General features: G+C 41.4%; 1 protein-coding gene across 22 annotated transcripts in view; it reads left to right on the top strand.

Moving 5' to 3' along the window:
- The window catches only part of LDB3 (LIM domain binding 3), a 192,488-nt gene that overhangs the window by 12,832 nt on the left and 162,669 nt on the right, over window positions 1–16,987 (top strand). For 19 of the 22 annotated variants that reach the window (XM_066622485.1, XM_066622490.1, XM_066622492.1 and 16 more), the window contains exon 2: window positions 4,422–4,549. In XM_066622485.1, the coding sequence (XP_066478582.1) occupies window positions 4,457–4,549 (93 nt within the window). In that variant the 5' untranslated portion in view covers window positions 4,422–4,456. Of the gene's footprint in view, window positions 1–2,146; window positions 2,172–4,229; window positions 4,312–4,421; window positions 4,550–16,987 lie in introns of those variants that run through there. The other 3 variants (XM_066622476.1, XM_066622475.1, XM_066622477.1) reach the window with 3 other exon arrangements.

The following is a 16,987-nucleotide window of genomic DNA, read 5'->3' as shown; positions in this document are numbered from 1 at the left end:
AATCCTGTATGTTAAGGTAATAGGTAAAGGTCTCGTCTGCTTACTGAGACTCAAGTCTAAATAGCTGGGACTTTTCTAGTGTTGGCTCAATCCCATCTGTACCTAGCACAGCTGGAATAAGTGTTCTGGTGGCACTAAGTGTTTTCTAGCTGTTGCAAAAGGTGACACACTGGTGTATATAGCCTGGCCACCACTGCAAGCTTTGTGCACCAGCAGACTTCAGATGCCCACCAGCCTTGGTGAGTACATGTACTTTAGGGGTTGGGAGGGAGGTGGGGATGGGCAGAATGGGGTGGCAATAGGACAGGGAGGAGGGCAGATGGGGACCAGGAAGTAGATGGGTTCTGTAGCAGTGGTGTCTATCAAATTCTAACCACTTTTCTGGCCTCAGTTTACCTTCCCCCATGGGATACAGCAGGCACATCATTGGTACTTCTTCATTGCTGCGTGGGGAGTTAGTTAAGATTGGGCTGTGTATGCCACATTTACATGCATGTAAGATCGTAGCATCTATCTTGTAGTCTATATGCAGAATTCACACTGTTTCTTGAATGGAAATGACTTTGGTATAGAAAGCTCACCATGTGTAAAGAGACACAGAGACAATTTACATAGGAAAATGTATTCTTGTTGTAGGTTTAAAAGTTTTTTTTCCTTCTTACTCTTGCTACCACATTCATCATTGAAGGCCCTCCTTCACCTTCTTAAGCTAGGCAGAGAGTGACCAAGGAGGGCTGTCTTGACTGTGGTGACTCACATATTGGATGCCCTCCCTAGAGAAGTTTGTCAAATGGTGGTCATTTTGGCATCAAATACTTTTTTAAAAATTTGCGACCTTCCAGCTAGTGTGGATTGATTCAAACTACTAATAATAAAAAGTCTGTTTTAAATTACTGATTCAAATCACATTTTTCCAACCAGAAGCAAAAACTGGCTTCTGCGTAGATTAGTGTCCTTTATCAGATGGAAAGTAAATAGCCATGTTCTTGGACTGATAGGTAGTGTAATAAATATTTATAATTAGACTACTGACTGTGAGCCAATTGCTGAGAGCTCAGGTAGTTACTAGGCATAAAATAGGAGTAAAAGGTCATCCAGATAGTCAGCACAGGTGTCATCTAATGATCTATCTAATAATCCCTGGCTCCCAGTATCAAGCCATTATATAAGTATACAAACAATTGTGCTGTGTAGTAGCTGATGGAAATGTTTTTCTTGCAGTTCTCTTTACAAAGTTAATAAGGGAATAAAAAATCAGTCTCAGATCATGTTTGCATTGTTTGCACTAAACATGTTTGCATGTTTCAAATTTCATTTTAAACCAGATTATTTTAAGCCATTTCTGCCCAACATTGCATATTCATAACAAGGATCAAATGTGTACTCCTGTGGGCTGGGCAGAAATGGGTTAAAAAGGGAAATTGTAGCTGGTATAAAAGAGAAATGTTCATTTTAAACATTTAAAAAAATCCAATTTTAATAAATCTTTAATTCTTACTTGTAAATCATTCATTTTTATCCACCCCACTTCCTGCATGTTGTATAGCTGGCTTTTAATTGTTGTTTACTGTTCTTCCACATTTTATTGATCAGTTGTGGCTGCTGCTTTCTGTGGATATTAAAATTGAGTTTTATTGTTATTGTATAGTTTTAATATGCGTGCCTCCCTGAGAGTTTTATAACTATGACTAACACATTTATTTTAGTGAATGTACAGTATATACCCCTCTGGAATATAAAATTCTCAGGGAGGCACACATATTAAATTCCCTCATCAGTTGGATTTCCCTCATCAGCTATACAATGGGAAGCAGGAACATAGGTCTCGGGTAGAATACTTCCTGTTCATTTTGCCACATGTTTCTAGATCGACAAGAACTAGACTTGCTGCCTTGTGCTTTAAAAAAAAATACCAGGTGCTGAGAATTGAGGCCAGCTAATGACCCAGACAGATGTCAAGTAACATGCCCAGAGTCCAGGCAAAACTGGGACTTATAACAACCCCAGTCACTGAATACCTGTAGCTATGTAATGGGCTCTGTCCCCAGGGTGACACTTTAAACAACTCCAGATCCCTCAGCCTTCTGATTGCTCTTCTTTATTTCCTATGTTTCCTCTGAGCTGCCCTCCTTCAGTCCCTTCCTCACTTCAGCAGCTGCTTCTTCACAAAGGTACTACTCAGTAGTGGCCACCCCTGATGATATTAAAACATGCACACCAGTTTTCTGTTCCATATGTTGTGAACATGGGTCATAGCCAACCTAGAAATTGCACATATAGCTCCCCTTTCCTCACAGCATGTACAAAAACCTATACACATCCTGTTGTCCCAAAGTTTGATGTTTCCTCACCTCCTACCAGCTGGAACCAGTGATGTGGGATGAAGAAATGCAATTGCAGGACATGTGGAAGCAGGGCCAGTGTTGGGATTCAGCAGAACTGGGCACCAGAAGAGGGCCCACCTTGGAAGGGCCTGCTTCTGATCCTTGAAGTTACCTTTGTGTCCATACCGTTTATGTGGCAGCAGCAGTGCAACCATCACAGGGCTCACCCACTAGGAGGGGACCCATGGTGGGCAGTTTGTAGATGTCCCCTTGGAGCTGCTCCTGTAAATAACCCAGCTAAGTGTGTGGTTGTCACTTGGGGAAGACGCTACATATTTTAATGAAGTCTAGTCTGGCCTTTCTAGCTAAACAATTGATTCTATGCTTGTTTACTCAGGAGCAAGCCTGTATAGATTCAGTAGGACTGATTCCCAAGTACGTCTGCATAGTATTGCAACATAGCAGTACAATTTTATGAATGTTTACTAAAAAGTCCCACTGTGCCCAGTAGGGTTTCCTCTAGAGAAAGCTTGTTTAGGATTAGAGCCTTCATCATGTGTTTTTTTCCTTTTTGTGTGTGCAATTATGTGTAATCATAGTGTGTGCAAGCCAATGAGCTACCCAGAGATATATGTAATCTAAAACTAGGCCGGAGACTGCTAGATCCCCCTCTCTTCCCTGCATTGAATGGGCCATAAAATAGCTTCCTCAGAATTTCTGTAGTGTTTTTACAACGTTCAAAGCACTTTACATTTTACAGAATGGCTATAAGGATTAATATAAAGTAAGCATTATTCTCTGTAGTGTAGTGGGGGAGGGGCTGAGGCTGGGAGTAAGCAGCTTGCTTAAGGCCACAAAGTGAGTTCATGACAGAAACCTGAGGTGATATGGCCTCTTGGCCATATAATGTTTCTGCCTATACTGTTTTTCTGGGGCACTGTGAGTAATAAAGTGCTGCCCCCTTCAAAAAAACAGCAGATCCTGGTGGGGTAAACCACCCTTTTTAGTTCCCAAAAGGCCTCTGAGTCACTCTGCAAATTGTGCAGACCTCTTCTAAGTCTAAGAGACATTTATTCTGGAGCGTTATAAGAGAGAAGAGCCTATACTGTGTAATGGGCTTCGCATGAGGAGAAAAGCAGGATAAAAATACAGTAAATAAATAAAATATATATAGTATAAGCAAAGAAGAAAACAGTTTCTTTGCTTATACAAAAAATGAAATATTTGTTGGCTGTATTCTTATCCTGCTTTTCTAAGCATTGCAGGTCACCACTGCATGCAAAAAGCTCTATGGGAGCTGCCCCCATTTGCCTCGACGTTGGCCATCTCTGCCTGCGCTTTTCCACAATGTGAAGAGAATCTTCCAGGGCTCTGAAGAGAATGAGGCCTCCTGTACTTTGAGTGCACACAAGAAGGCCCTTGCAAGAGCACTGTGGCTACTTGTTTAGGATATATTAAATGTTTAGGATATATTAAATCAAAAACCAACACACATCATGTGGGAAATGTACAGTTCATTATTTCAATCAGGAGTTTACTCCTCCCTCTCATTTTCTCAGTTTTACATCAATATGAGAAAAACATAATTGTATTAAAGATCACATAATGAATATGTTTGATACACACAAGAATATGTTTTGCGCATGTCATAAAAACTGCTCTCTGAAGTGCAACTTCAGAGACTCTTCTGTTGACAAGAAAGGACATCAGAATCCAAAACAAGTGGGTTTGGCTTTAGTTTTTTATGTTGTTACCATATGCTGAAATAAAATCATCTTAATTATCTTACAACAGTATGAATAGGGGACCTGAGGAGCCTGTAAAGGTCTGAAAACCTCCCTGGGGGCTATATTAGACCTCTGAGTCATGGAGGTTTTGCATAGCCGGTGTTTGGTTACAAGCCTTTTATGGACTCCCCATCAGGGATATCAGTGTCTGCATGATAACTCCTATCTATTCTTGGTGACACTTCAGGAGGACTGACCAGGCAAGGGACAAAAAAGATCTTTATTTTGTGCTTTAATTACAACAAAAACTCTTTAAAAAAAATAATCCTGAAATACCCACTTGTCCTCTTTCCCCTCCTCTGTTCCACAGAGCCTTTGTGGTTCCTGGCATAAAAGAAAGACAAAATGTCTTACAGCGTGACTCTCAACGGACCTGGACCATGGGGGTTCCGACTGCAAGGGGGAAAGGACTTCAATATGCCTCTGACCATCTCCAGAGTAAGTGCGAGCAACTCAAAATTCTTCTTGAGTTTTGCTTAGATAAGGAAACAGCAATGAATTGGCTAGTCATTGTGTGAACTGAGCCAGGAAGGCAGAGATAATGATAGAGATTGAGCTTTTATCTGGATGAAAAAGAATGACGAGGTGTGTGGGGTTGGACGTAAGAAGGGATGATGAGAAATCCTGGAGAAGCGTTGTATGCTCTTCTTGTACCTTTCCTAATTCACAGAAAACCTAGACAACCTGTCTATGAACAGTGTATTCATTGTCTGTTAGAAACCCATCTTTCCTTTTGCTCTCCCTCAAAATATTTATGTGTACAAAAGTACAGTAAATGTGATAAAAGGACTCCATTGTGGATAACACTATCCTGCAGAATAAAAGGCCACATCAATATGGTCTGATTGGAATGGGAAGGAAAGGATCTGAGCATTGCCAAATGACATCTCCAGGAAAATACTTGCAAAACCTCTCTGTCACATTTGTTTCCTGCCTTTAGTCAGCATCACAATCTAGCTTTATTCAAAATGATTTGTAATTGTTATGGTTGCCAATGATCAGTGTAAAAGACAACCAAAATATTTATAGAATCTGAAAAAGATGTCTGTTTGAATTCCCTAAGAAAGACAATGGGGAAAAAAAGGATTGAATTTTACAGTAAACTTCATTCCAATTGAATGAGACAGAGATGGCTCTGTAGTGCAGAAAATGATACCTTGCATTATATTTTCTGCTCCAAGTAATGCATTGCTTAATAATTAATTAACCAGTATAATTAGCATTGACCACTTAATTTATTACATTGCCATTTTCCTCTTTCTCTAAAAGCTACTGTAAGGCTAACCAGAGGACTGCATCTCTTCGGAGGCCATCTGTTTCCTAAAAGAACTGAGGCACTGCAAAACCTTTGATTTCTAACTGCTTGCATATGAACATGTGCAGGAAGTTCCTCACTAATCTAGAGACTCAGAAACAAAGGAATTATGCAAACTTTAATTACTTAGGTTGATTTATAAACGCTGAGCTTCAAGATGGCAGAGGAACATAGTTTTGCAGTGGCGTAATAACTGCCATAAATTCTCGAGAACTGTATTCTCTCTTTTACAGTCCTGTTTCTACAGAAGAGGGTCTGGCACTGGCTTCTCTTACTTGGCAGTTTTTGCTATCCTATAGCTTTCTATTTCTTCCTACATGTTGTGGGGCACATGTAGCCAGCTGCTTTGCCAGACCTGGGAATCATAACAGAGCCAAAGAGCTGTTTGGTTGTTTGTTGTCTGCCTCACCTCTGTGTCTGATGAGAACAGGAGTAGGCCTCAGGCTTGTGCATAACCTCAAAACCCCGCCCCTGCACTTCTCATCACCTGTAAAAGTGAGCACCTGAACCAGGAGATCTTTCATTTTTATTCTTGGTTTTGAATGTTCTACTACAGTGTTTCTCAAACTGTGGGTCAGGACCCACTGGGTGGGTCACAAGCCAATTTCAGCAAATTTCACAATTTCAGGCGGTTCCCCATTCATTTCAATATTTTAATTTTAATATATTAGACTTGATGCTATTGTGGTATGTGACTGCATTTGGGGAAATGTTACAGATCTGTACTTTTAAATTACAGGCTACTCTGTATATGCTTTTAACAATGTTAGTCAATGGGGCTTGCTCCTGGTTAAGTGTGGATAGGATTGCAGCCTAGGATTGTTGAAACCCTTCCTGCTTGATGATGTCACTTCCAGTCACGACATCACTTCCAGTGGATCCCAACAGATTCATGTTCTAAAAAGTGGGTCCCAGTGCGAAAAGTTTGAGAACCACTGTTCTACTACGTTCAATATTGAGGGAGAGGAGTGGGGAGGAAGCTTCTGAGCCTGAGGCCCACTCATGTTCTCACTATGAACAGTGATGAGCTGGGTAAGTGAATTCTAAACCCTAGGTTTTAAATGGCCTAAAGTGTAAAAACAAAAAATAGTGAAGTTGCTTACTCCAAAACCTTTAAACGTAGCAAGAGAACAGACAATTGGACCATATCTTAAAAAAAAAAAATTGCAGACAAGTGTGACTGCCTGAATGTTTAAATCTCTTCCCCAAACTGATGTCGTCCTCAGTCATTTGTGAAAACATAGGTCCTTTCTTTTGAAAAGAAAGACTCTTGTGAATTGTTTGCAACAGTTGTGAGTTCAGGCATCCAGTACAGGAGTTTGAAGTCCTTCAATATTCAACATATAAAAGCTCTTTTTCTTATGCCTGCTCCTTTATGTATGCTTGGCCCTCTCCTGTCAGGCAGACTTTCCTTCCCCATCACACTATTTTGTTGCTTAATTTTGAATGATCAAGATGCATACACTTACCCTGTGACATTTTTCTGCCACTGAGGAACACCCATGATGGGGTGTGCCTGAAAAACATCACCCTAGAACTGAAAATCTGTGAAGATTTTGTAGGGAAGATTTGAAGGAAGGAGGCTAGGTTCTAAACTATGGTTGCTTATGACTCTTTTCAAAAGGCTTTAGAATGAAAAAACCCTTTTGAATTCTGCAAACAAGAGTCATTTTAAAGACTTTTAAAGAGAAAAAAGTCAAAGAAAGATTTTTTTCTTGTGTATTCCTCCATGGGTTGCCTTCCATGAAGAAAAATATATTAAATTGGAATATATATTCCTAGATGGAACATCTTGTTCAGGTCAGACAGGCAGCCATAAGCAAATGGAAACTTGATGTGTGGCTTCATTCCAGGGTCCTTGCGATCAGTTGCTGGAGCTGAAAGTGCAGATACTCTCTTGAGCAGTCAAGGGCAGAAGGCTAGGTGTGGGATTGCATACACTTGAATGCCTGCAGAGCATATCAGGGAAGCAGCTGGCATACAATCTTTGTCCCTCACATAGTAGTTTTCTGGGCACTGAGCACCCCTGAGCACAGAGGTGAGGTAGCTAGAATAATGAGTCTCTTTGATTCCTTCTGAAGGTCTTGTGCTCAATATTTTGCAAGATATACTGTGCTAGTGTCAGAAAAAGTGTGTAGTTTAAAACTATTTTTAATATTCATGTCAAAATAAGGTTAATGCTGAAATGGGTACTGTTTCAATAGCATCTAACAATCAAGCAAGAATGGAATTGGCTATTTATGAGAATCAATTCTTGAATTTATTATTGCGGTCAGATTCATTTTTCTCTTCTTGTAAATGAATGTGTTTGGCTTAACAATTCTATAAGAAAATTTACATAAGCTTTTCAATTCATTATCTTTTTAAATTTTTATGTACCTTTTCTCTAAGCACTTTTGTGCATTTTTTCATTATTTCCTGCATTCTTTGTACACAAAAATGGATTCTTTCCTCACAGGGAAATAGGGAATAAGAGACGCCTGGAAGCTATTGTTTTTGAACATATGGGTTTGGCTGATGATATCAAAGGACTATAATGTTCAATACTGTCCTAATTCACTTTTATATATCAGCGTATAAAAGTGTTACAAAGGAACAAGAAGTCTCTTTTAATCAGGAATGAGGTTTTATGTGGTTTCTGTCATATCACACTTTTACTGCAAATAAAAGTTGAGCCATGACATTGTGTGCCAGGAATAGCTTTTATAACTAAAATTGCAAAGAACATTTGCTATCCAGTACATATTAACTAATTTCTGGCCTTTTGGAGATGCTGTTCATATTCAAGTGCTTTTGTACAATATTCACCACCTGGTCTACTGCAAAGAGGATAAAGTATGGAATTAAGTAAAGGAGGCCCAAGTGTAGGTCATTATAGTTAACTCATTGGTGGCATTGAGTAAATTACTGGCCTCCGGCTTAATTAACCACTCAGGAAAGTGGTATTTGAGCTGAAATAGTTAAGGACAGAGAGGAAAATACCTGTACTCATACATAAATGACATAAAATGATGTAAATGACTGTAGCATTGTGAGCATTTATGAATGGGCCAACTGGAATCCAACACAACGGTTAGGGTCACTGGTGTCGCTGGGGGGGGGCACACAGGGTGATGCATGGGGGGTGACGTGCCCTGGTGGGAGGATGTGCTAACTTTGTGGCTTTCGAAGCTACCCCATCGTGCCATACACTGTTGGATGCGGAATGTCCAGTGGAGTGCAATGCAAAAAACCGAATTGAAATTGCTCCTTTCCTTCAAAAGTTATGGCCAAAAAACCAGAAGGAAAAAATGCATGGAGTCCTATGGAAAGTGAAAGTGAGCCGTATCGTGCCTACGCGAGTAGGCGTACTTGCCATAGTCCGTCGGAAAGGGCAGGCGGAGAGGAATCCAATGACACCAGAATGGTCCCGATCCAAGAAATGCAGCCCCCAAAAACACAAAAGGGAGAAGGAGGTCCCTTCCTCCCAGCCCTATGGAAAGTGAAGCAGCCTCATGGTCGCGTTTACTCGCGAGTAGGCAGACGAGCCTTGGCTGGTGGTCAGGCCAGGCAAAGGGGAATGTGAGGACACCATAATGGTCCCGATCTGATGGAGCTGGAGTGCAACAAATGCTCCAGAAGGCAGCCTTCTCCCCCCACTAAAAAGGATAAAAAAAGAGGCTTCAACTGGTAAGGGGAAAGTTTTCTATTTTGCACTTGCAAAGCCAGGAGGATCTTTATCTTGATATGCCTGAAACAGAAGTACTTTAAACTGGGCACTGGGGAGGGCCGGAAATAACATTGGGTTGACACTTTATTGACCTGTACACCACCACCCCAAAATCTCTCTCCTGATCTGTCACAGACAGCTCAGAACCCATCAGCCTATATGTAAAGTTTTGATTTTTTGCCCCAATGTGCATGACCTTACACTTACTTACACTAAGTGTCAACTTGGGGCCCAGTCCTATCCAGTTTTCTGGAGCTGGTGTACCAGTGCTGGTGTAGTTGTGCCTGTGGGGTGTGTGCTGCATCCTGTGATGGAGAGGCAGTCACTGGGGCCTTCTCAAGGTATGGGAACATGTGTTACCTTACCATGGGGTTGTATTGTGACTACACTGGGGCTCAAAAGTTGGATAGGATTGGGCCCTCAGTTGATGTCATCTTTTAATGAAAACAGTTTACACATTTGGCTAAGTCATCAAGTAATGAGACATCAAGGGCTGAAAATTTTTATGTGAATGGGTTTAACATTAAGTCCAATCTTCACATGTAGAAGATTGTACACCTCTGTTAAAGGGTGAGGCTGAAAAATGTGGTATCTGTTTGTTTTTAACAAAAAACACATCCTATGATGGCTCATCGGTATATAATTTTTTTTTTGAAACTTTCTTTTTAATTCATTTTTTTCAGATTAAAAAGCAGGATGAAAAATGGGTAAAGTTAGAGTGAGGAAAGACATAATCTAAAAAGGGTTGGGTTACAGTGGGTTCTTCACATGTGCTCCCAGCCTTGTAGTATACATGACAGATGCACATAACTAGCAGATGAAATGCTGGTTCATTCTTACCTTCTTCCCAGGCATGCTTCATATGAGCTGCTTGACTTATTAAAAAAAAACGCACATTGTTAAACATCTGCGTTTATGTCTATTGATTTAAATGTTCATCCTTTACCTTATTCTTTCTGGAAAAAGTGCATCGAGTTACAATGCAGCGAGATGGCCATTTTCTTAACAATATGTTAGTTGCACACCATTAAAACATCATTACTATTGAGGGGGAAAAATCCATTTATCACCTGATATTGTTTATCCTCAGGGCTTTTTTTCTAATGGAACGCGGGGGGACGGAGTTCCGGCACCTTTTTGCAGGGGCCCCTCCCCTTTGGAGGCATTCCAGGAGGGGGGAGCAAAATAGAGGCATTTGCTGGGTGGGTGCTGGGGGGTGCAGGGTGGGTGGGCGCCTGGCCCCTGCCTGACCACACAACGACCCCCTCCTGCCCTCACCTCCAAGCTCTCGCCTGAGCCCAGCCCGCTTCCCCTCCCCCCGCACTCTGCTTCCCAGCGCAGCTTCCAAGCTGGTGGAGGGCGCGGGGGACACGTGCTGATGCCAAGGAGGAGGACGGACAGCCAGCTAGCCAGCCAGGGAGATGGGCTGCGGCACCCATGGAACGCCCAGGTACTGGCTTGGTGGAGGAGGAGGGGAAGGAAACCGGCTGGTGCAGCCCCATGCCAATCTGCAGCACGAGCCTAGGTGTGTCTACTCAGAAGTATGTCTCATTGTGCTCAATGGGGCTTGCTCCTGGGAAAGGGTGCATAGCCATGCAGCCTGAGAGCCCAAGCATGTCTACTCAGAAGTAAGTTCCACTGTGTTCAATGGAGCTTGCTCCCGGGAAAGTGTCATAGCCTTGCAGCCTGAGTAGACAGGCAGAGGAAGGGCTCTGTGGCTGCAGTCCTGTCCACACTTTCCTGGGAGGAAGCCCCACTGCCTCTAGTGGGACTGACTTCTGAGTAGACAGGCAGAGGAAGGACTCTGAGGCTGCAGTCCTCTCCACACTTTCCTGGGAGGAAGCCCCACTGCCTCTAGTGGGACTGACTTCTGAGTAGACAGGCACAGGATTGGGCCCTGAGGCTGCCATCCTATCCACAGTAAGCCCCATTTACTAAAGTGGACTTCTGAGTAGACATGCATAGGATTGGGCTCTTAGGCTGCAATCCTAGGCACTTTCTGGGAGTAAGCTCCATTGACTAGAACAAGACTTATTTCAGAGTAGACATACCTAGGATTGGGCTCTTAATCCTGGCAGAGATATATATCTGCACCCGTTTTCACATGCTAAGGGCAGGTGAAAAAGGATTCTACGTGTGTACAATGTGCTGTCCAGCCTTGCCAGAGATCCTCCTCGTCCTTCCCGCACAAGCATGCCCTCCGCCAGCCAGCGTTTGCAGCTCCTCTCCAGCAATGCACAGCAGCAGCTCAGGGCAGCAGAGGACACACAATTGCATGCCAAGCGCCTTCCCAAAGACCAGAGTATTCTGATACCTGAATTAAACCATATTTAATCGCTTGTTTGCAAACGTAGCTGTTTCTATGTGCACCTAAGGACCCCTCTCATGTAAGAATTCTTTTTTTGTTCTTACTCCCACAGTTGCTTAGAGTAATTTTACTACATGGAACTCATGTAAGCCATTTTTCAGAATCCATTCACTGCTTCCTCTCCTCGAAGTAGTGCCACACTACATACTACATGCTACAAGTGCATCTGTACAGTATTTTTCCCCATGTGTAGAAAAAATAGCTTGGGGGAAGGGGATGTGGAGATTGACAGCCCAATCCTAAGCATGTCTGCTCAGAAGTAAGTTCATCTTTAGGGGAGAAACACATAAAAATATTTTATTTCTCCAATAAAAAATGGTTTAAATAAATAAATAAATAAATAAATAAATAAAAGATTAACAAGTTGTGAGTTCCTGCACCTTTTTATTTACAAAAAAAGCACTGTTTATCCTTATGTCACAGTATCCATACATTCCACATTATATGGCACAATATAAAAGTATTTACCATCTGCTCTACAATATATTAAAACTTACATAAATAACATCTATAATAGCCGAATGTCTTGCGATTGGCTGAAATGAATCAAGTATCTAGGTAACTATGTTTGTTTTTAATTGCTGGAATTGGAGGTACTATCAGTTATTCTATTCTAGAAGATCCAGGTGATCAGATCTCTGTGGAGTCTTCAAAAGCATGCAGTGCAGGAGTCCCAGTCAATCAGAGGGATGACAGGTGAAGACATAACTTTGGGATCCTATGAAATGGAGCATTGTGCTTAACGCCTTGTCATTTATCTAAAAATAAGTGACCAAGGGGTGGCTGTAAGTAAGTAGAAGCAGGCAGGCATATGGGATTTTAAGGTCACCCTGCATGTAGCATCCTGTGCCTGGAATTCTGGAACTGAATATTTTTTCTTTTAGCAAGCAGGTGTGAAAATATTTTTAATATCTTCTTTCAACTGTATTATTGGTAGTTGTCTGCAAACACAGCACAGCCCCCTTTCTTTAGAGTCCCAGTGAGTTCACAAAATGTTGTCCATGGGGCAGATCAAAAATGACAGAAGCCAGGATTAATGGTGGGTGTAACCTTGTAACATTAACAAATAGTACTGCAGTCAACACAACACATTGTTTGTGGAGCCTTGACTCAGAAGGAATGGTGCTCTTCTTGGAGGATCTTTCCAATTCTATAGAAAAAGCACACTCCCAAGGATGGTATATAGACAGTTGTTAAAGAGGTGGTAGGTTACACTAGCTGGAAACTTCTGGGCCAAGTTGGGCTTTCAGAGGAGTCCTGCCTAGCTGATGAAACTGCTTTATACTGAGTTAGCCCATTGGTCCAACTAGTCCCTGACAACTGTGTACACCAACTCTCCAGGGTTTCAGACAAGAATCTTGTTCTAGCCGTACCTGGAGATTGAACCTGGGATCTTCTGCATGCAGAAGCTAAATAGCCCTGTTGAGCTAAACAGCCCTTTTGTATGTCTTGAGTGACCCAGAGGCAGAATCCCAAGCAACTCCTTCCAAGAATAGGGTTGGGTGTCAGAACTAGCACTCAGTGGAACAACGCTCTTTCATTTCATGTATATGCCTGCTTTTCCCACCATTGTTTTTTAGGGAATTTTAAAGCATGCAGTTTTCCAAGGTCTCCTTTCCTTTGTCAGTGGCCTGAGGACATTAAAAAAGGACAGTTAAGGAAAGTGTGGAGGCACAAAATATGGTTTTCTTGATTTGTGGATTTTCAATATGACAAAAATTTAGAATGCTGTCAACTGCCACTTAAACGTGGTTTTGCAGATTTGTATCTTTTTGGAAGACGGTGCGAGTCTCAAGAAGTGCCTCTGAAAATCAGCCCTAAGCTAAGGAAAAAATGCTACATTACAAAGAACACTTGGATGTTGATCAAAGTGGTTGCCCTATGTTGAGTCCTGCTGTTCCTGAATATCTAGTGTAATTTAGCCCCTAGTATCATATATGGTTCCCTGCCCACTCTAGCAGTAGCCACTGCTTTGAGGACAGGGGAATTATTATTAAGTTGGAACACTGGGTAAGTTGAAGTAGATCTTACAGGGGAGGGGAACTGAACACAGCTGCCACTTTTGGGCTCAGCTGAATGTTCCTTTTAATCTGTTGCCTTTTTGGAGTTCATTGTGGCATAACCTGATTTGATCATAAGTTGCTAGAGTTGTTCTTTTAAGCATATTCTGAGTGAAGTCGAAGTCTTTGAGATTTGTTTTAGCCTTTAGAAATGTATAACCACAAAGACCAAAGTGAACTGCTTGTATGCAGGGATTTCAAAATTCTGATGAGCTTGAGCCCTTCTCCCTTAAGGTCTTCCTCTCAATTGGCTTTCTGTGTACTTAGAAGATAGCAGCATGGCAGGTCAGTAGGCCCCCACCTTGGACAAATATGCTGTCTGTCCAGTTGGAAGACCAGAAGCTCTATGTGAGGATAGGGATGCTACTTGCCTATGCTGCCTACATATTATAAGAGATTCTTTGTTTTCTTGCTGATGGCAGGAGGGGAGACTCCATTTGCATGGTCAATGACATTAGATGTACTCCAGGTAAATGTGGATGCCCTTTCTCATTGCCAACATCAAGTGAAATGTTTATGATAAGAATTGTATTGCATTTTGTTCTATTTATATTGTTCCAAGGATTCTGCATATGTTATCTCAATAATCCCTATGACAGCCCTGCAAGTTAGTATAGTATTATTCCTATATTGGATAGGAAAGAGGGTGTTGGGGGCTGCGTTAGAGTTTTTAGGACCACAAAATCAGTTCATGGTTGAGGTGGGCTTTGAATTTGGGACTCAAGCCGTAACTGCATTGTTACACCAGCTCTCTAGTGTAGTCAGTGGCATACCTAGGGCTTCTGGTGCCCAAGACAACGCCTGACATCATGATGCCATGCAGCGTCATGACTCCATCAGTGCGCTTGCACCCCAACTGCTTCCTGACAGGGAAGTGGAGCACATGCTCTGCCCCCCTTTAATGATGCCCATGGCATGCGCCAAGTTACACTACAGGGGCAGTATGCCTCTGAGTGTAGTGTTTTTGTAAACCATGCAAACTTGATGTCATGGTAAGCTCATGCAGTGGCTTCAGCACTGTGGAAACAGTACAAACAGTACAAATGTCAGTATCAAAAAAAGGGGGTGGATATTGTCATGGGAACAGTGATCTTTTGCAGTTTTCATTCTTGCTTGCATTGTTTAATGCTGATAAATATCCTCTGTGGAAGGAGATCAACTGTAACTTCTTTTGGTTCAGATACAGAATATGCTACTCCTATTTCAGCAGTGTTTGTGCCATTTCTAACACATGAGATTAAATCACATCTATTTTTCCAGTCTCTTTGATAAAAATAATCATGAATGACCTCTTTTGCTTCTCATAACTTGCATGCTGCACCAATATCGAGAAACGTTCATTAAATAATAATATCCATGAAAATTGAAAGTGTTGCCCTTTGTTTGCCAGACTTCCTCCATAACTAGTATTTTCCATATTTTCCCTTTTCATAAAAGTCAATGCACCAAATTTACCATTGATGTAAATTAGTAAACTTGGAATTTTATTTAAAATCATTAACATTCTTCCTTGAGGAATTTCTGTGATTTTGATGGGGCTCCCAGGCAGTCTCATATCAAGATACTGGCCGAACTGAGGCAGAATTTCCTTCTGATTTGCCCATGCCTTGTATTACTAGAGTTAGTTAACACCTTTGTCAATAATAGCCTTTGTCAAAATGCTGAGAATAAATACCTCTTGTCTTGACTGATTCTTGTGCATTGTTCAGCGTCATTCCACAAATGCTGATGTGTGACTTTGGGCAGCTGGTGGATTTGGAAATAACTCTGCCTTTCATGGTTTTGAAGCTATGTTATCTTGCCTCCCATGCTTGGAGGACAAATGGCAATTGTTGGGCTATTTTGGCTTCGCCACTTAACTGGTGCTGGTTGGCCATCACGGCTGACCTAAATACTGACCTAAACCCTTTTCTTTTAAAAGGCCATCTGCTCAAGGCTCCTAATGTATTTTAACAGCCTATAGCTCTTTGATGTACAGCCAGCATGGGCTGCAGTTACTCTGTGTCCACACATCACATAATATGACAATGGAAAAGCACGACATAATCTTTACCTGCCCCACATTGCACATCTACCATTCTAAAGCCTGTCCATGGCATGATGTTCTATATTTAAAATCATCTGTAATGTAGGAAGGTATTTTGTTCGGGAACTAATGCAGTGCTTGCTTCACACCCCTGGAATGCATGTGTAAGGCAAGTAATCCAGAATGTTCAATGTACATCTTGTAACCCCAGAGTCTGAAGTGGACTGCCAGTTCCTGACTACTGCGTTAAGAATGGTTTGTAGAAGTTTTGAAAATGTGTTCAAATAACCTTTGAGGTTAGGGTCTCATGGTATCTCAATGTGGAGAGCAGTAGTAGTAGACAGGACTATCCTGAAGGACAGTTTGCCCATCCGTTACAGTTGCCCCTACAATTTGCAGAAACGGGAGTATTGAGGTCATGCGAAAAGCCAGCAGGGCTCACTAGCTCTCTGAGCATAGTGTATGTTGTAAAATATTATGAGTTTGGCTGTGTCAAGGAGCAAACTTGATGTGTGATTTAACATGAACATTATTAAGCACATTTTTCTTTTTTCCAAAAACAAGGTAAAATATAGCTAAAGATAAAGCATGCAGTAAAAAATACAGCTACATATAGAAAAATAACAAATCCTAAAATAATGTGTATTATGCATTCTGGCATAATAAGAAAAAAACAAATTTTACAGGTATTATCAGGCAAGTGAGGTCTGTAGATTGTGAACAAGAAAAAGGAGAGTTACACTAACTGTGGCAGGTTAAAAATATATACATTTGCATTTAGGAGATATGTGCTTACTTTGGTGAAGAGCTTCAATAAGATATAGAAGGGAACCAGACAGTCATTTCATTGGAAGTCACAGTTCCTAGCCTTGTGTACTTGTTGAATTGATTTGTACATAACTGTACATTCTCAAATTTTTTCCATCTATGGATTTTTGGTGGGGTTGGGGCTGTTTTTCACAGGAAAATAAATATTGATAACTGTATAAAGCAGCCAGGATCATTTTTAGAAATAGAGATGTGGAAAATGTATGATCAACACTAGATCTTGCATGCAAATTATGCTAACCTGCTAGTTTTGTAAAACTGCTGAACAGTAGGTAAAAGATAGAAAAGGGGGCCTATTACATCACATGTTTTCCTACACAGCAGATTATTTTGGATGAATTAAGTGAAGTTTAGCTGGGGTCATGTATGGCATTCCAAGGGTCTTACATTGAACTTCCTTGATTTTAGAACAATGGAAAGGCTAGCCACAGAAGACCAGATAGTTTGCTAATCCTCTTCCTCAAAGACTCACCCAAATCCGTTTCCCCACCAAGATAACTGCCAGGAGAAACTGGCAAAGGACAGTTACAAGTCCCATGGGAGTCAGAATGGTTGCTTTCCTCTTTACAA

Source organism: Tiliqua scincoides, chromosome 3, assembly GCF_035046505.1.
Source record: "Tiliqua scincoides isolate rTilSci1 chromosome 3, rTilSci1.hap2, whole genome shotgun sequence".
NCBI classification, from domain to species: domain Eukaryota; kingdom Metazoa; phylum Chordata; class Lepidosauria; order Squamata; family Scincidae; genus Tiliqua; species Tiliqua scincoides.
The sequence above is the reverse complement of the archived record's forward strand: the minus strand, read 5'-3'. Positions and strand labels throughout refer to the sequence as shown.